Source organism: Olea europaea, chromosome 11 (genome assembly GCF_002742605.1).
Source record: "Olea europaea var. sylvestris chromosome 11, O_europaea_v1, whole genome shotgun sequence".
Lineage (NCBI taxonomy): Eukaryota > Viridiplantae > Streptophyta > Magnoliopsida > Lamiales > Oleaceae > Olea > Olea europaea.
The window spans coordinates 10,817,075-10,837,111 of NC_036247.1; the positions used below are offsets into that span (position 1 = coordinate 10,817,075).

At 32.3% G+C, this 20,037-nt stretch overlaps 2 protein-coding genes across 2 annotated transcripts; both read right to left on the minus strand.

Moving 5' to 3' along the window:
• Positions 1–1,494: 1,494 nt before the first annotated feature.
• Positions 1,495–3,899, minus strand: LOC111403359. The gene is made up of 3 exons (XM_023031837.1): positions 3,074–3,899; positions 2,401–2,473; positions 1,495–2,261 (listed from the first exon to the last, which is right to left on the minus strand). The coding sequence occupies exons 2-3, from the start codon at positions 2,440–2,442 to the stop codon at positions 1,722–1,724; spliced, it is 582 nt and encodes a 193-aa protein (XP_022887605.1). The 5' UTR covers positions 2,443–2,473; positions 3,074–3,899; the 3' UTR covers positions 1,495–1,721.
• Positions 3,900–8,373: 4,474 nt separating this feature from the next.
• Positions 8,374–9,963, minus strand: LOC111403360. The gene has a single exon (XM_023031838.1). It carries the CDS (start codon positions 9,690–9,692, stop codon positions 9,294–9,296), a length of 399 nt encoding a protein of 132 aa, XP_022887606.1. The 5' UTR covers positions 9,693–9,963; the 3' UTR covers positions 8,374–9,293.
• Positions 9,964–20,037: the final 10,074 nt, after the last annotated feature.

Here is a 20,037-nt window from a genome sequence, read left to right on the forward strand (position 1 = left end):
ACCTCTGCCGCGTCCGGATCTGTCTCCATCCTTGTGAACGCTTCGTCGACAACTCCTGCCCGTCGAAGGAAGTTGTGTATACCCATCGTGGCTAGGACAACAGCAGTTTGCATTTTGAAATTATAACTGGGCATACGATCGAGTATTTTCCACCGAAATTTCCACACACCAAAGGCACGCTCAATAACGTTTCTGCACGACGAATGCCTGAAATTAAATCTCTCACGTGCGTTGCGAAAGTTTCGTCTACGACCCGTCTCACCGTCGTAGAACTGCTGAAAATGATACAGTATATCAGAACCCTTGTATGGAGCCATGTACCCAGGTCTATGGGCGAATCCTGAGTCGACAAGATAAAATTTTCCCGGGGCAGGATGGGGAAAATCAATTTCAGGACTATGTATAGACCGAGCCAACATGCGTGAATCATGCGTTGTTCCCGTCCACCCTGCATGCACAAATGTGAAACATAAATTAAAATCACATGCTGCCAGAACATTTTGTGTTGGAATGCCCTTGCGTCCGATGAAATTTACTCGTTCGTCCCGCGGCAAGATAGCTTGCACGTGCGTTCCGTCAATTGCACCTATGCAATTCTCGAATAGCGGATGCTGGTTCAAATTTGGTACGTGATGCTCCGCATCGTGATTATAGTTTGGATCAGGTCTAACGAGGCGTATAGCAAATTCGCATGCGGCATCAAGCACAATTTTGAAATAGTGCCCAATAGTTTGCAAAGAATGATTGAACAAAGTTCGAACCTGTCTGTAGGCCTTTCCATGGGCTAATATGCATAAAAACATTCCAACTTGTTCATACACATCAACTTGCTGGCCACTACACAGTCCATATTCGTCACGGAGTATATGAGTGAACGTACTCAGCATGGCAGGATACATCCTGAATTCTGCATAACACTGTTCGGGATTACATTGCATGGCATCTAGCATAAACATGTGTCCGTTCCTCGCGAAGGGAAATCTTTTAATTCGACGTCTCTGTTCGCGATAGTAAGTTGCCACATCTATAAAGGACATTCTGCAGTAGCGAAACCACTCGATGATGTCCTCTTCGAGCTCTTGCAGAAGTTCCTCATCCCCGATCTCATCTTCACATTCAGAGGACGGCAGAAGCACACAGTTGAAATTGAAATTCGCCATTTTCACTCAGTAATTGCAAAAGAAGCACTGAAAAAAAAACCCAAGCTACGTTCCTTGGAAGTTCAAGTTTTTTGTGAGAATGGAAGGGATTGGTTGCACTTTCTCTTTAATAGACGTTGCTCCACGGATTACTGTCATTAGTACAAATTAAAATGGACATTGGCAGGAAGAAAAGCTCATGAAAAAAAAAAGATTCTTAACTCAATTGATGGTCAGTGTACTAACTGTGGGTCATTGTTTGAATAGGACCCTTGGAATGAATTAATGTTCAGGCACGTATAGTAATTGGCATGCAATGGCAACAGGTACATAATCTTTTGAAAGTGACATGAAATATTTCATTGCAGTTGTGGATTCGTGAGATCACTTAGTAGTAAAGTCCCATTTTTGTTCACATAGACATGCCGAAACGAAAATGTAAAAACAACACACAATTAAAAATGTCTACATAAAACTGCTGTAAGGGGAAAATTTTCCGTGCCGCAGATTTCACTTCGGATGAGCCTTTCTGTGCTCCAGCCAGCTCCACTCGACCCAGTCCAGTTTGTCGTTCGCGTCTTCCTACATTGCAAGTATCTCCCTATTACGCCTCAGTGACAGGAAGCTCAACGTCCAGAAGTACATATCAGTTTTCTTGTGCAGTCGGCCAGTCGACAACATCTCGTTCATGAGCATTTGCGCGTCTGGAACATTAGGACCCAGCAAATTGTTGATTGTAGCTGCTACCTTTTCACTGGCAGTGGAAGCACGGTTAACAGCGTTCGATACATCCGAGGTGGACATTTTTGCTCTCTTACCTTTTTTGCTATTGCCGCCAGACCTACGTTTATCCCCACTTTGCGGCCTCGACATGTCCGCACTGGATCCAGCCAATTTTGTTTTCTCGCTCTCATCACTTGACCCGATGCCTTCCTCGTCAAGCGGTTGACTGTCGTGTAGGTCCTCGAGTCCACTATCTTCGAACATGGAGAAGCCTGTCCTGCACATTGTTGAGGGTGTGACTGCATACTTATCATTGTCATATGCATCCCCGAATAGCACCTTGAGGCTGTACACCTCCTTGCAGTCTTTGCCTTTGAATTCTTTGTAGTCCTTATTTTCCTGTTACACATGCAGAAGAAGTTGAACATCAAAATGCTTCAAAACAGCAATGGTTTCAACATAGCATAGAACCTTGTGTAGGCAAAATTTGAAAAATAAACTGTGTTGTGCATATCGAAAGTAATAGTCAGTAAGTCACCTTGAGTGTTGGAAGAAACAGAGCCCCATGCCTCAAAGCCATTCAATAGTCACTTGAAATTGAAATTACAAGTCTGAGGAGACAAATCAATAGTTTTTCATGTTGGTGATTTATAATAAAGAAACGTCATCCCATGTGTATACAGCTGGAATCTTAAGAATAAAACTGACTATTTTCCTGATCTTATGAGGCGATCGATTCTCTTTTTTTCCCTCTTGAATGTGCTATTTATCCCGTATGGGGCCAATATATTTAGGATTTCTGACTGTAAACACAGCCTAATTACACAACATTTCTAGTGAAACTCACCTAATTACTCCAAAGTCTTGGATTTGGATTACTGATATATATTGAACACAGACGACAATATTTACGAGGGCCAAACACGCATAAGGACAGCATATCATGTCTCCTTCTTCAAGATCTAACAGTTTTACTTTTTTCGCACTATTTTCATGATTAAATTCCAATCATTGAACCTAAAAATTTAAGAAAATCCCTTGGCAAGTCTATGCAAAAAGAATGAATATTAGGATCCTGAGAACTATGAAGATGCTGACTGGAGAGGGTCCATAGTGAATAGAAAATCAATAGCAGGACATTGCACGAGTTTCCCAGTTTGAAAGCAATTCAATTTGTAAAATGCAAAAAATGACCATATTAAGCAGTGTACCTTCATGTTTCTCTCCCACCAGTCGTCGGAAGCAGCAATATATCCCGTTTTGGAGATGTACTCCACTCCAGTATTGTGAATAAGCTCCATCAGACGTTTGTGTTTCGTTCGAAGACCATCCCAATGATTCTTCAGCTGCTGCTTCATCCAACAGTGACCGGAGTTCGAATTGAACAAACGGATGAGTTGGTCCCATCCGTGTTTCGTGAAACACTTTCCGTTACGGTGACCGTCGGCTATCACCGTCTCGCACGCAGCAATGAAAATCCGGTTCTCATGTGGATTCCATTGGGCGTGCTTGCGCGTTGGTGGTACTGGTTGGGTCATGCTGGGAAAAGGGTTGGAGGAGTACGAATTTACGTTTCCACCCGTCCGTGACAAGAAACGGCGAAGACGAGTTCGTTAAATAAGTTGGGTTCAGTTCAAAATTGTGTGTTCTGTAGGTGCAATAACAAATTTGGAACTGAAAACACTTACTGAGGGGACATATGGGTCCATGTTGTGAGCTCACAAGCTGTATTCCGGCAAGCAGGTTCGTCGTCGTCTACCGCCTAACACGAGTCCGTATTTGACGGGGGAAAAAAATTCTCAGACAATAGGATTTGACGGGGAAAAAATTCCTTCTTTGTGCTGCCAGAGCGCTAATTGAAGGAAAAGAATATTTACGACTAGATCTGGAAGTTCTTCATCGGGTGTTTGTAGGGAGAGAAATATGCGAAATGTGAGGTGCCGGTGCAAGGAAAAGGAGGAGAGAATCTTGGCAGTTGAGAGTGTGTAATGACGGGGGTAATATTGGAAAAATGAGAGTAAATGGCCTGTTGTTGTACTGCAAAAAAAATTCCTTCTTTGTGCTGCCAGAGCGCTAATTGAAGGAAAAAAATATTTACGACTAGATCTGGAAGTTCTTCATCGGGTGTTTGTAGGGAGAGAAATATGCGAAATGTGAGGTGCCGGTGCAAGGAAAAGGAGGAGAGAATCTTGGCAGTTGAGAGTGTGTAATGACGAGGGTAATATTGGAAAAATGAGAGTAAATGGCCTGTTGTTGTACTGCAAAGATGTCAGAATATTTCCATTAAAAAATTGTCCAACAGTGCAATTTTTGATCAGCAACGGTCCAAATTCAGCTTAAAATCACAGCCAGACAGGGCCTTAATTCTAGGGCTTAGAAGTGGACTAATATAAAATCTTTATCTTTCTAATTTTTTTCAATTTCGAATCCGATATCTAATAACATAACAGATCAAATATGGATTTAACAATCAAATATCCGTTGAATTATCATATCACAGATAATTATTCTCAATAGATCGGATCGAATTTGGGTATATTCGATCTATTTACAACTCTCGTAATAACTTGATAACGAAGAATGGAAACAGGAACCATAAAGAAAAAGGGATCCAAGAAGAACAAATTAGGCCAAGAGGAAATCAATTTATCCATATATTAAAGTTTCTAAAAACTAAAACCTAAGCACCTTTATATAGGGTTTAAGCCCCGTTTGGTACCCCTTTTTTTAAATGTATTTTTCTCTATTCTTTTCAACCACATATTCTTTATTAAAATAATATTACACGTAAATAAAAAAAATTCCTTATTTTTCAACCACGCATCTCCCGTCAATTTACTATTCAAAAATGCATTTTTACATAAAAATATCTCTCAAACACCCTCTAAATCTATCAATGGCCATTCAACTTTATAATTAGTGTCACCATGGTCACTCAATTTGATTTTGTTTCACCATCGTCACCCAAATTTATATTTAGTATAATCGAGGCCACTTAATTTGATTTCATTTCGCTATGATCACTCAATTTCATATATTATAAAAGGGGTAAATCGATAACTTTGAATTATACCAAAAAAAAATTAAAAATAAAATAAAAACTTATTTAAAAAATAAAATAAAATAAAGACTTAGTTAAAAAACACTATTTAAAAAATAACATAAAATAAAATAAAAACGTATTTCTAAAAAAATTACTTAAAAAATAAATTACAACTTATTTAAAATATAATTTTAAAATAAAATAAAAAATTATCTAAAAAAACATTTTTAAAATATATACTTAGAAAAATAAAATAAAATAAACAGTTATTATTATTATTTTTTAAAAAGGCTCCATAAAAAAATGAAAATTAATTTTAATAAAACATTTTCAAAATAAATAAAAACTTATTTTTAAAAAATGTTACTTAGAAAAATAAAATAAAAACTTATTTAAGAAAAAATTCTTAAAATAAAAAAAAAATTATTTCGTTTATTTATTTATTTTATATACAATACAAAGTTATTATTTTACCATGACCACCCAAATTTATATTTAGTATCATCAAGGCCACTTAATTTGATTTTATTTCGCTATGACCACTCAATTTCATATATTATAGAAGGGGTAAAACGATAACTTCAAATTATATCCAAAAAAAAAAAATTTAAAATTTTTAAAAAAATAATATATTTAAAAAATAAAATAAAATAAAAACGTATTTTTAAAAAAAGTTACTTAAAAAATAAATTACAACTTATTTAAAAAATAATTTTAAAATAAAATAGAAAATTATCCAATTTTTTTTTTAAAAAAATATATACTTAGAAAAATAAAATAAAATAAACAGTTTTTTTTTTAAAAGGCTCCTTAAAAAAATGAAACTTAATTTCAATAAAATGTTTTTAAAATAAATAAAAACTTATTTTTAAAAAATGTTACTTAGAAAAATAAAATAAAAACTTATTTAAGAAAAAGTTCTTCAAATAAAAAAAGTTTCGTTTTTTAATTTATTTTATATACAATACAAAATTATCATTTTTCCTTCTTTGTGTTGCCAGAGCGCTAATTGAAGGAAAAAAATATTTACGACTAGATCTGGAAGTTCTTCATCGGGTGTTTGTAGGGAGAGAAATATGCGAAATGTGAGGTGCCGGTGCAAGGAAAAGGAGGAGAGAATCTTGGCAGTTGAGAGTGTGTAATGACGAGGGTAATATTGGAAAAATGAGAGTAAATGGCCTGTTGTTGTACTGCAAAGATGTCAGAATATTTCCATTAAAAAATTGTCCAACGGTGCAATTTTTGATCAGCAACGGTCCAAATTCAGCTTAAAATCACAGCCAGACAGGGCCATAGTTAGAAATTCAGTGCTCAAAGAATTGGATTTCTTCAAGTGAAAGGTAGCTTCCAACTTCCAAGAATGACAGAGATTCATATGAGTTAAGGTTACTCCATTGTTAAGGTTGGCCCTATACCCCACCTCACCCACCCCCTAAAAGCTAAATAAAAATTTAAAAAGAGGGAATCTTTCCATATTAAGATGGGCTATACCAAAGTTTTATCTTCATTTTTTTATATAAAATCTTTATCTTTCTAATTTTTTTCAATTTCGAATCCGATATCTAATAACATAACAGATCAAATATGGATTTAACAATCAAATATCCGTTGAATTATCATATCACAGATAATTATTCTCAATAGATCGGATCGAATTTGGGTATATTCGATCTATTTACAACTCTTGTAATAACTTGATAACGAAGAATGGAAACAGGAACCATAAAGAAAAAGGGATCCAAGAAGAACAAATTAGGCCAAGAGGAAATCAATTTATCCATATATTAAAGTTTCTAAAAACTAAAACCTAAGTACCTTTATATAGGGTTTAAGCCCCGTTTGGTACCCCTTTTTTTAAATGTATTTTTCTCTATTCTTTTCAACCACATATTCTTTATTAAAATAATATTACACGTAAATAAAAAAAATTCCTTATTTTTCAACCACGCATCTCCCATCAATTTACTATTCAAAAATGCATTTTTACATAAAAATATCTCTCAAACACCCTCTAAATCTATCGATGGCCATTCAACTTTATAATTAGTGTCATCATGGTCACTCAATTTGATTTTGTTTCACCATCGTCACCCAAATTTATATTTAGTATAATCAAGGCCACTTAATTTGATTTCATTTCGCTATGATCACTCAATTTCATATATTATAAAAGGGGTAAATCGATAACTCTGAATTATACCAAAAAAAAATTAAAAATAAAATAAAAACTTATTTAAAAAATAAAATAAAATAAAGACTTAGTTAAAAAACACTATTTAAAAAATAACATAAAATAAAATAAAAACGTATTTCTAAAAAAATTACTTAAAAAATAAATTACAACTTATTTAAAATATAATTTTAAAATAAAATAAAAAATTATCTAAAAAAACATTTTTAAAATATATACTTAGAAAAATAAAATAAAATAAACAGTTATTATTATTATTTTTTAAAAAGGCTCCATAAAAAAATGAAAATTAATTTTAATAAAACATTTTCAAAATAAATAAAAACTTATTTTTAAAAAATGTTACTTAGAAAAATAAAATAAAAACTTATTTAAGAAAAAATTCTTAAAATAAAAAAAAATTTATTTCGTTTATTTATTTATTTTATATACAATACAAAGTTATTATTTTACCATGACCACCCAAATTTATATTTAGTATCATCAAGGCCACTTAATTTGATTTTATTTCGCTATGACCACTCAATTTCATATATTATAGAAGGGGTAAAACGATAACTTCAAATTATATCCAAAAAAAAAAAATTTAAAATTTTTAAAAAAATAATATATTTAAAAAATAAAATAAAATAAAAACGTATTTTTAAAAAAAGTTACTTAAAAAATAAATTACAACTTATTTAAAAAATAATTTTAAAATAAAATAGAAAATTATCCAATTTTTTTTTTAAAAAAATATATACTTAGAAAAATAAAATAAAATAAACAGTTTTTTTTTTAAAAGGCTCCTTAAAAAAATGAAACTTAATTTCAATAAAATGTTTTTAAAATAAATAAAAACTTATTTTTAAAAAATGTTACTTAGAAAAATAAAATAAAAACTTATTTAAGAAAAAGTTCTTCAAATAAAAAAAGTTTCGTTTTTTAATTTATTTTATATACAATACAAAATTATCATTTTATCCTTTTTAAATTTAGTGAAAATAGTGAAAAGAATTTGGGTGGTTATAGTGAAACGTTTATAACATTGGACGGCCGAAGTGAAATAAAATCAAATTAGATAACCATGGGGATACTGAATGTAGAGTTGGATGACTGTGTTGAAACAAAATCAAATTGAATGGTCATCGTGACACTAAGTATAAAATTGAGTGGCTAATGATATATTTAACACTTTACATAGAGAAAGCACTTCCAAAACTTCTGATCTAAACAAACTTGCAATGAAAAATAACATTGATAATATTGAACTAGATAAAACTACTAAAATCTAGATAAAACTCAAATTCTACTTTCAAATATTTTCCTTCAGTAGACTTGTAGACGTTTCGTGCTGCATCAGGAAGGAAGACAGCAATAAACAAAGACGAATATAAACAAACTAGAAGTCCCTAAAAGAAGTTGAACAATGGGGTTCTGATAAGCGACAACTAACCAGATTATTCAAAGAATCACTAATCATACTTTACAAAACAATCATAAACTCAAAATTGACACTAAAAGCATAGAACTTATTAACAAAATTACTTTTCTTTTCTCCCGAAATTGAAAACAACAAATGAATTGGTCAATTTCAGACATTCATATCTTCAACTGATAAAATAACAAATCCAAATAAAGACCAACGAAAACTAAACAAATTTGCCAGATTTAGAAATACTAAGTTCAAAGAATCTTGTTAATCTTAAAATCATATGTAGAATTTCCAATCAGAAAAGAAAAATCCACAGAATCCAAACAAATAGCAAAAAAATAAAAATCTTCTGGGGTGAAGCAAAAAATTACATCCCATTGCTCCGATAACCAATAGTAAGTCATATGGCAATTTTGGCTGTTGTTAAAAGTAAATATACCGTAAAAAAAAAGTGAATTTTGAGCACTACCAAACATTCTCAGCTGAAAACAGATAGAGCACTAAAAAAACCAAGCGAGAATTTCCACAGATAGAACAAAATTACCAAAAAATAAACTGACAAAGAAAAAATTGAATCTTTAATGTAAAATTGAGGATTAACCAGAATTCTTGCAAAGGGCTCGGCCTCCGAACCGTACGTGGCACGAGTTTCTGCCTCATACAGCTCGGGCCGAACACCGGGGGAAGTTTAGGAGAGATGGGGCAAGCTAGCAGCTGCCGGTCGGGACGGGGATAGCTTGCTTCTTCACAAGCTTATCCCCCAATTTAATGTAAAATTGAGGATTAACCAGAATTCTCACAAAGGACATCTTTTCTGGGCGAAGAAGGAGCAGAACCATAACACAAAATGGCTCGTGCGATCATAGAAAGGCTCGAAACCATTCCAACAAAGTAAAGTAACATAACCAATCCAAGAACCCAAGGCATCAACATAAACCCAATAAAAAATGTCACCGATCCACACAGCATTAAAGACAAAGAAATCCCAAGAAGCAGAGATGCAAATCCAGCCGGCGTAATCTGTTGCATCACCGGCTCACTCCTCAACGGAGGACGGCGGCGGGGTTGGATCTCATCGGAGAAATCAATCGGAGTCGGAGGTGACCGGATAATATTCAAAACCAAAGCTGATAACTCGTACAAAATCTTGGACTGATGATCTTGTTGATGTCTTGTCATCATTTTTTCCTTTTGTTGGTTGTCGAAGATCTTGAAAACAAAGTATTATACTCCAGTTGTAATCCAAGAAAATTTGAAAGGGACAAGATGAATTTTTTTATTTTTATTTTTTTGCTGTAATCGAGGCAAGTGGATAAACTTCTTGGTTGCGATTAGATGTATAAATCCATATGTTTCCTTTTTTGGGCTTTCAATTTTTATTACGTGTAGAGAGCAAGCAACAGAAGAATAGGGTTTGTCTTTTTCTTCTTGAGAGTAAGAAAAGTGGAAAAAAGAAAAAATGCTTATAAATCTAGGAAGAAACTGAGAGGGCATGTACTTTATATTACGCCCCAGTTTGCCTTCATTACATTTTATTTTTTTCTCTTCTATTTTCAATTACACAATCTTTCATAAAATAATATTGCACATAAATCGAAAATTTTTACTTCTTTTTCAACCAATCATTTAAAAAACAAAAAAAAAACTATTCCACAAATTTTTACTTCAAAAAATAGGGGCTACATATGTAGTTGTGGAAAAAAATTCCGCCCACCCCGTCCAGAATGGGGCAAAAAATTCGCTCTGAATAGGTTGGGGGGCAGAGGATACCCCACCTCGTGAAGGAAAAAAAATTTAAAAAAATGTTATTTCTAGACAATTCACTCGATAAAGCTCATTTTGAATTTGTATTTTATTTGCTAATAATAACATAATTCAAAATTTTGAAAATGCAAAAAATATAAAAAATTAAACAAGACAACAAATAAGGTAAAAAGTTGCCCCACCCAATTCAAGGTGGTGTGGGTTTTGGACTGGGCTAGACAACGTGGGGAGGGGGTGCTCCAGCCCGTTGCCATCCCTATACATGTACATGAATTTTCATCAAACAATTTGACAGATTGTCAATTGGTATAATTTTGTTATATTTGATAAAAAAATAACTTCAAACTATTTAATTTAACGTTGTCATCTCATCATCTGTAAAAATTCCTATAAAAATCATCTGTATAAGGAGTTTATTCTATATATAATTTCTATGTGGAGTGTTTATTTCTTGTTTTTTTTGTTTTTTGAAAACCTTTTATGTTGTAATCATGAATGATTTGATGTTTAGGGTGAAAATAACGTGATATTGATCTTTTCAAATAAAAGAAGCGTTGATGATAAAAAAAAAAATGACTTTCTAAGTTTTTAACAAAATTTACAATAGTCATTAACGAATTTTATTATTATGCCTGTGACTATTTTAAAATTGGATAATTATATTCACACCTCCGTTTTTTTTTTTCACCATATTTTAATTCCACTTAAAGTCCTCATTTTCATTAGTTAACACTTCTTGTATCTAATAATAGTTTATATTCAAAAAAATAAAATAAAATCCATTGAAGGACATAAAACAATTTACTTTCCACATCATATTTTTAAAAATAAATAAATACAAAGTTGCAATAAAAAATATTTTCCTCATGTCAAAGTGTGAAAATAGAATATTTTGACAAAAATCATTATTAAAGACAAAATGTGCTAATTAATGAGAAGTTGAATATAAGAACACTATGGAAAAAGGTTAGGAATATAGACACAATAAGGAACAAAAATTAAGAAACATAAATGCACTAAAAATATGGTACAATAAATAAAATTTTTAGCGACAATAAGTGAATATCTCATTTAGAGCCTGTTTGGGAGTGATTTTGAGAATTGATTTTTTGACCGTTAGGAAAAAAAGTAGGGTCCACCGTGAGAGAAGAAGTCAAATATGACGACTGAAATAGTGAAATAACGATCAAAAAATTAAATTTTTTGGTGAAAAAATCGGGCCCAAACAGGCTTTTAGAAATTAGTTCTACCGTGTTTTGTCTAAAAGCTTGTTTACCATCCTCTTGTACTATGGTGACAAACTGACAATGAATTAAAATAGCAATAGAGTATAAATTATATTTTAATCAATAGCTCAAAACAGTAATTTTGGAGTTTGACAGGACCGGAACGACCCTCCTCGTTGAAGATTTTACCGACATTGAGACGGGGACGGGGCAGAGTCGGGATAGGTCAGGTATTTAAAAAAAAAAAAAAAAAAAATCAATCTAGTGCTCCATTTATTTTTTTACTTAATTTTTTAATTATTTAAAAAATTATAAATACAATTTAAATTGTTAAATCGAGAATAAAATATAATCCGTTTGGGATTGCTATCCCTGTTGGCTAAACAATATTCTTCATCGAGTTGGCTACGGGGATATGAAGTGGTGAATTTTAATTCTAAATGAAAACAAAATGACTGTAGGAAGCAAATGGTAAGATATTTGGGTCAAGACGATTTAAAGTGAAATATCAAAAACTTGATCTAGAATTTCTTATACGAAGCCAATGGTTGATATTTGGGTCAAAACCAGTGTTTTATTGACTATAGATCGGCCCGACTGATTCAACCTGAAAAATTGGGAATCGAGGTTAAAATCGGTCAGATTAAATTTATAAAACTCCTAATTAAAAACCCGTCCCAAACCCCCATTAAACTGCTCGATTTTTGGAAAATTCAGGACCTGTTCTAGATTGAACTGGTTCAAATATTAAATTTTTAAATGTATAATTTTTAATTTGTTAAGAATCACCAATTCGATCCCGGTTCAACCTCTTGACTCTTAACGTTTTCTCTTTTTTGGGTGATAGCTAGGTCGATTTTTAAAACATTAGTCAAAACAACTCAAAATGAAATATTGTAAATTTGATCCATCTTATTTTTTCCGCTTGTAATGCCCTTGTGACTGAAAAATAAAAAATAAATTGACTGTACAATTCATCAATTCTTATTATCTTCCTAATGTGTTGATCGAACAACGAGTCATGTGCATATATATATATATATATATATATATATATATATATTTATTTATTTATCATCGAGTCTCCTTCTAAGACTCAATTTCTTTTTCCACATTAACGAGTTATTAAATCCTAATAAGGTCAATTCAATGTTTGAGCTTGTCCCTAAAGCAATGGACAAGCTGCACAAAAATATCCACCCACCCAATTGTAAGTATTATGCTCTAGGTCCAATTAACTTTGGACATAAATACTTTTATATATAATTAATGCAATTAAATGACAGATCTATTATTTAATTAATAGACAATTAAATAAGTAATAAAGTCCGTAGATTCAAATCTTGGTAATTTGTTAATCACAAGAAGTTGTGATTGTGAGATACAAATTACATCTGATTGAATCTTAAATCGTCCGTGGTCGTAAGTAATAACGAAATACGGATATCGTTGTTACGAATAGACCATCATGTGTGGCATTTCTTACTTGTGAAGTAAGTAGCTGATTTCACAAGTTAAAGATGGTGACACTTAAATGAACACGTGGATGTTTTTGTTATAGAACAAAACATTGGAGACCCGTCGAGAGATTCCACATGGATAACTATCTGAGTATCAGTGGTTAATCTCTAACGTTCGGTAGTGGAATTGGTCCTTTGACTTGAGGTCGTCATAGTACCTTATATGAGGACAGTCATACTTTGGCGGTGTTGGATGTTGCTCTGAAAAGGGCCGCTAATACGATATCGTTCGGGTACGTCAAGAATTGTATGAAGGTTGTGATTGATCAATAAAGAATTCGTCACTCTTAGATGGTAGGAGATTACGATCTGCGTTTCATTCAATTAAGTCGATGATGAAATCCTTGGCCAAGGTGTACCCATAAGTCGAAAATGAGTTTTCGACTTATATTGACTTAATAGTGAAGTGAAAGATATGATCGATGATTGAGATTGACACAATTCCATCTCTTGTAATTGATCGGATCATATCGATGAAGGGATTATAGTTTCATGGTAAACGAACGAATTTGGTTTTGTCATACCACGTGACATTTCCCGTCACATGTATTACCCTGACACATTACTAGATGTCAATCAGAGACGGCGAGTGTGAATTGACGATAAATTAAAAGGGTATTTTAATTTATCAATTTTGATTAGAGCAAAATAATATTTCACGTCGTTAGCCATCGTGGTCTGAAACCTAATGGGTCGCACACGAAAGAGAATTGAAAGATTGCAAATTGCCAATTGGTTAATTTAACAATCGTTGGATAAATTAATTAATTGGATTTGTTATTTATATTTTCGAATTAATTAATTGGATTAATTAATTCACGGATCGGGTTTAATTAATTGAATTAATTAAATATTGGATCGGACCGGGCCGAGCCCGTTTGGGTTTATATAAATACATAGTTAGGGTTTGAGGTCCATATGTTTTTCATTATTCTTGTTGGCACAAGAGAAAACCCTAGAAGCTGCAATCTTATTCTCTGTGTGGATTATCGTTGGAGGCTGGATAATTGGACAGCTATGGTGGCGAATCAAGATTGATGGAACGAAAAGAAAAGCAAAAAGATTGCATATCTGAAAAAGTACAATCTTATCACAATTTCTATCTAAACACAGAGGCGATTCTTGATGAGAATCGAAAATTATTTAAAATTTCGCTGTGCATGTATAAGTAGATTCTCAACACCAATTTCATTACTGAAATTCAATTAAATTATTTGTAGATTTGAAGTCAGCAGACGTATTTTAACAACTAATTTGGATGGAAAACTGTCCATAGGAATGAAATGTGCTAATTTTTGAATGGTTGGAATTGAAAGGTTGAGGTTAAAATTGCTACTTCTGGTAAAGATTATGGACGAAATTTGTAAATTACTCTTAAATTATTGTATTTGGTTCAAAATTTTTAGAGCCGTGCTATAGCCCGGTTTCTCCGGGCAGGTTGCCTGTCGGCCCTGTTTGAGTAGAATTATTCAAATTTTTATATTCCCATATAATGACTACTAATTTAAGCGTGCAAGCGACAAGTGTTGTTGGGAAAGCAATTAATGGATTGGACAAGCTTTGGGCCCTGATGTCAGGGGGATTATCTACTTCAGACATTGACAGCAACAAATTGGAATGGTTCAAACTTAAGCCACGTCTGATGTTCAATAAAATAATTTTTTCGGGTTGTTTGAGCCCATTTTTCTAGAAAACTGTATTTTTAAATAGGGTTATGATGGAAAATGTGTGTTTAAAAAATAAAAAATAAAAATTTTAAATTTATATGTAATATTATTTTATTAAAAAATATTTTGTTGAAATGATATCAAATTACTTTTCAAAAATATATTTTGATGAAAAAATAGGGCACAAACAAGAGCTTAATCTCATTTTTAAAAATAGATTATCATAATAAAATATTTTACACGTGAATTCAATTTTTTTTTCAAATACATGTTTTTTAAAAAATCACTATTCTAAAATTCATTTTTTTTCAAAACAGAGCTTCATTATTATGCCAATATTCGGCAAGCTATTTATAAATTAATTAAATATTTAGTCCATGTTTAAGTCACATTCTAGAAAAAAAATGTATTATTAAAAAAATGTATTATTCATGTCAAATCAATGAGAAATGTGTGATTAAAAAATAAGGAAAAATTTCAGATTTATGTGTAATATTATTTTATGAAAAATTCTATATGTACATAATTTTTGTACATCATGGTGTCCATGCCTCTCACATGGGGTGGGGTCCACACTTTATTGAAGAATGTATAGATGAAATGATGTCAAATCATTATTGAAAAATGTATTTTTTTGAAAATAATGTGGCTCAAACAAGCTCTTATAGTCAAAATGCTTTTCCCCTTGGGCATGAACCTCTAGAGCCTATTTGGGAGTGATTTTGAGAATTGATTTTTTGGTTGTTAGGAGAAAAGTGGAGCCCACCTGTGAGAGAAGAAGTTAAATATGACAACTGAAATAGTTGGAGAAAAAAATCACTCACAAACAGGATCATTAAAATTCATTACCATTTATCTTTGTAAATAGATTTATATATTTGTAAAATGGAGATAAAGGTTTTCCTTTTTAAATAAGTTATTTCGTCCAAATAGAATTAGGAATTATTATGGTGATGTCCGTGGATTCATTAGCTTGAAGTTTTGCCTATTTGATTCTTGCATCCATGTACAGTTTAGTTAATCAAGAAGACATTGACCATGAAAAAATAATGTTATCTAATAGTACTATAGTTCCCCTCGATGGCCGGGCCAATGCTTTATTGATAGTATTAATGTTTATCATCAACTTATTTAGGGGGTAAGTGCCAGCTAAGAATCAACTGGAAATATCAATCGATTTGACTTCTCAAGGTATTTTACTTTTGAAAATCAATTTTTTGAATAAATAATGCTATTTGAAGTCGTTCACTACAACAATCGTCCTACATGACATACACATGAGAGGTAGTTATTTGATGCATTAATGAATAAAAAAACTACCACATTAATATATCAAATAATTACCTACCATATGTATGACACATAGGACGACTGCCGCAATAAACGATTACGAATAACATTACTCTTTTTGAATTGCCCCTAATAGCGATCATCGGAGGGACATGGGGGCCAGTGTGGTCCTTGATTAAAATAAAATAAAAATTGAGAATTTTTATTTTAATATTATTATATTTTGCGTTTTAAAAAAAATCGTATTTAAATTAGACTTACTAGATTTGAGTCATTACTTTGCTACCATCTAAAATCGAGATTTTCTAGTTGGGTCCAAGCCAACCCGAAAAATGACCCGTCATCTCGCAAAACCTACTCGGGTATGTTTGGATTGGCCTAATTAGCAAGTTTCAAGGGGGGTAATATGTCCAACCCTAAATTTATGCGGCAACATATGATAAGTTTAATCAATTGAACCGTGCATACTTATATTTAATTGAATTCATCATTTAATGTCATATGTGATATCAAGTAGACACAACTTGCACTAAATAGTATTGAATAATGCTATATAAAATTAGTGATGTCAGCATCAATCTAGATGGTCACACTTAATTGATTCAATTAAATTAATCATGTGACATTACATTTACGTGAATCTGTTATTTAATGTCAAATAATTACTACAAAGTACGTAAATCTATTTAACCTTTTGTCTGAAACCCATTTAATCACACATTCTTTCATAAAATATTACACATAAACTTAAATTTTTGGCTATTTTCTAATCATTCATTCCCAGAAAAAGCTCAAACAGGGGCTAATTATTGCTTACACAGTTGTCACGTTTTCTTCTAGGAATAACCCATCTCACTCGTGATTCACATGTTATGATAATCAACGTGACAATTGACTAATTACAGTGGATTATTAACAAATAATCTTTGAAAACTATAAAATTGTGAAAATAACGTCTACGTAAATGTGAATTTTTTTGTTCGAATCGTTCTCCCTCACTTCATGTTGGTCCGTAGTTTCTCGTTTACTTTGCGGATTCATTCTCATCTTATTAGCATATTTAACCGAGCATATAAAGTTCTTTTGAGCTTAGCTAAACATACTCTGTATGAGATTATTAGGATAATTTTTTATTTTTATTTTTTGTAGACATAGAAAATAAATAAATAAAATGAATTGGATCGATCTAAATAATTAGCTCAATTAAATTAAGACGAAGACTACTAAGGTCCATAAAATTCAAAGACACATCTCATTTTTTCAAATAATAATAAAAGAAACCATAATTACTCAATTATTCATTTTAATTGATGATAACTGAGTGGTTACCAAAATTGATCGCAAACATTTCCTTAAATAGGACAAATGGTCCGTAAGATGTAAGAAAAAGGGAAAGCACAAAAGACAATCACAAAATGCTAAAGAAATCCTCTCAAATTTAAATTCGGTGAACCCCAAGAAAATCAAAATCTTCTTCGATTAAATAGGTTCAAATCAAGTCCAAGAAGATCAAAAAAAATTTCCAAATCAAATCAAATTCAAGTCAAAGTCTAAACCCAAAAATTCAAGTGCCGAACAAATCAAGTTTTAACAAATTAAATTTTCGAAAACTAGAATTCAAGACATGTGGCCCCTCGTTTTCAAACATTCAGATCATTAATTAAGAAATTTTTGCAATTTTGCAATTAGAAGAAGATAATATCACTTTTATTTCTCAAAAATATAATTTGTAATGATTTCTATATTTTGATAGACGAAATTCGTCGTACAATTTTCACAAGTGGTACACCGAGTGCAAGGAGATGTAAGGTAAAAGACTGCCAGAAAAAAGTTGTGCTATCCCAAATATGTGGTATTGGGTTGCATAAAGGGTGGACATTTTTTTATGGGAACACCACATATTCACCATTTAAAAATCACATTTAAAAATTAGCAAACTTCTTAAAACCTTTCAAAAATTAGATAATAATTAAATTTATTAATATTTAATTATCATATAATATAATTAATCTACTTACCCTACCCCTCCCCTCCTTCCCACGCCATCACCACACCAAATTTTATATTCAAGCCATTCTATTTCTCTTTTCACCCCATCCTACCTCCAGCGACTGCTCCGGCGACACCTCCGACGACGGTGATAATTCCGACTAACCCCGCTCGACAAATTCCAACGAACCTCTGATGACTGCTCTGGCTTCGACGACAGGTCTAGTTCCGCGCGACCCTTTGACGACCCACACCTGTACCATTTTATTTTTTTTTGTTGGGCAATGACCTGTGACCAATTTCATTATATTTGTAACCAATTCTATTAAATCGTGACCTAATCATGTAAGATGAATATGCATATACTCAATTTCAAAATTAAGAAATAAAGTTTGAAATTTTAAAATATGAAACTATTAAAATTTTATTTATAAAATAATTAATCAAAATTTTTTTCTAATTAAATATATTAAAATCACAACTCTGTAAATTTGTTCACAAATTTTTGAATTAATTGGTTACAAATTATCTTTGGTCACGATTAAATTTTTTTACAGATTATGTATGAAATTTGGCTTTTGACATATGAATACCTGCGACTCATAACATAAAATGTGATTTGTAAATTTGATCTGTGACTTTACAAAACGTGACATGTGACCTGTTAATATTGTTTCGTGACCTGTTTATATAGATTGTGACTATACAAAATGATAGTATGATAGTGACTCGTGAACTCAAACTTGTGACCAGTGAACTGTGACTAGGCATGGGCGTGGGTTGGGCTGGGTTAGGTCAATTTTTTCCCCAATCCAACTTGATCGGTTTGGTCGAAATTTTACCCAACCCAACTCGTGTAAAGGTTGAAACCTAACCCAACCCAATCAAGTATCGGTCGGGTTGGGTTAGATTGGTCGGTTTGAGACAACTTATCAATAAAGCTTAAACAAGTGCATTCGTAAATAAATAAGAAAGCTTTCACTTGTCCATTTAAGGATTGGCAAGAACTTGTCCATTTTTTACAGTAAGGTATAGTACCAATTAATCAAAACCAAAGCCTCATCAATCTCACTCAATCTTTCAACAAGAAACAGAACACTACACGAATTATCCATAAAAGAACAAGCAATATAATCACAAATAACAGCACTTAATGGAATTTGATTTGTCCTTCCATTAATCAGAATCAAAATGCTAGAAATAAGATTACCAAAATGAACTGAACAGGGGCTAAATAAGAAATATAATTACTAATTCATGATTAAATTCATAATCCATCTCAGATAGACGAGCCATTGAAAAAGATGAATAAACCCAATATTATCTTTCAAATGCAACAACAAAAATCAAAATATATCATTAAGTGAATATTAAAAAAAACTAAGAAATACATGACTCACATCACCAGAAGAAGCAGCCTTACACCCTTACTCGACTTCCTTTGTTTGTGAGTTCGTGGCACAGCCTTGAACCTAAAAACTGAGAATACATTTTCACCAAACAAAGCCAAATAAGAAGATTTCACCACTGAATCATAGTACTCTTGAAAGGGTTCAAAAGATGGGAAAAAATTCATCAAATTGTGACTTACAAAACCTGAAAAACGAAGAGTGAAGTAATATACCCATCTTGTGAATTTCCTAGAGCTGCACATCCAGTGACCGACTTGAGGCAGTCGAAAAAAAAGGATGGTTGTTGTCGATGATTTGAGCGGGAGCAAGAGAGAGGGAACGAGAGATTTCAGGGATTTTTTGTAGTGAGTGAGAACTTACTCATTTAGGGCTTTTTAAGTGGTGTTTCATTGTTTCTGTTTTTTTTTTTATGTGGGCGGGTTTCCTTGTCAACCCACAACCCGACCCAATTAGGTAACCCATGGACCAAAATTCGCAAAAAGAAAAAAAAAAACCGACCCAATCCGGTTGATTCGGGTCGGGTTGGCGGGTTTTGCCCGCTTCTAACTGTGACCTTAAGGATTGCTCCATAGTACATTTTTTTCTTTTGTTTTTTAACAGGTGACATGAAATATGATTTTTAACCTGAATTATTACCTGTGACTCATAATATAAAATGT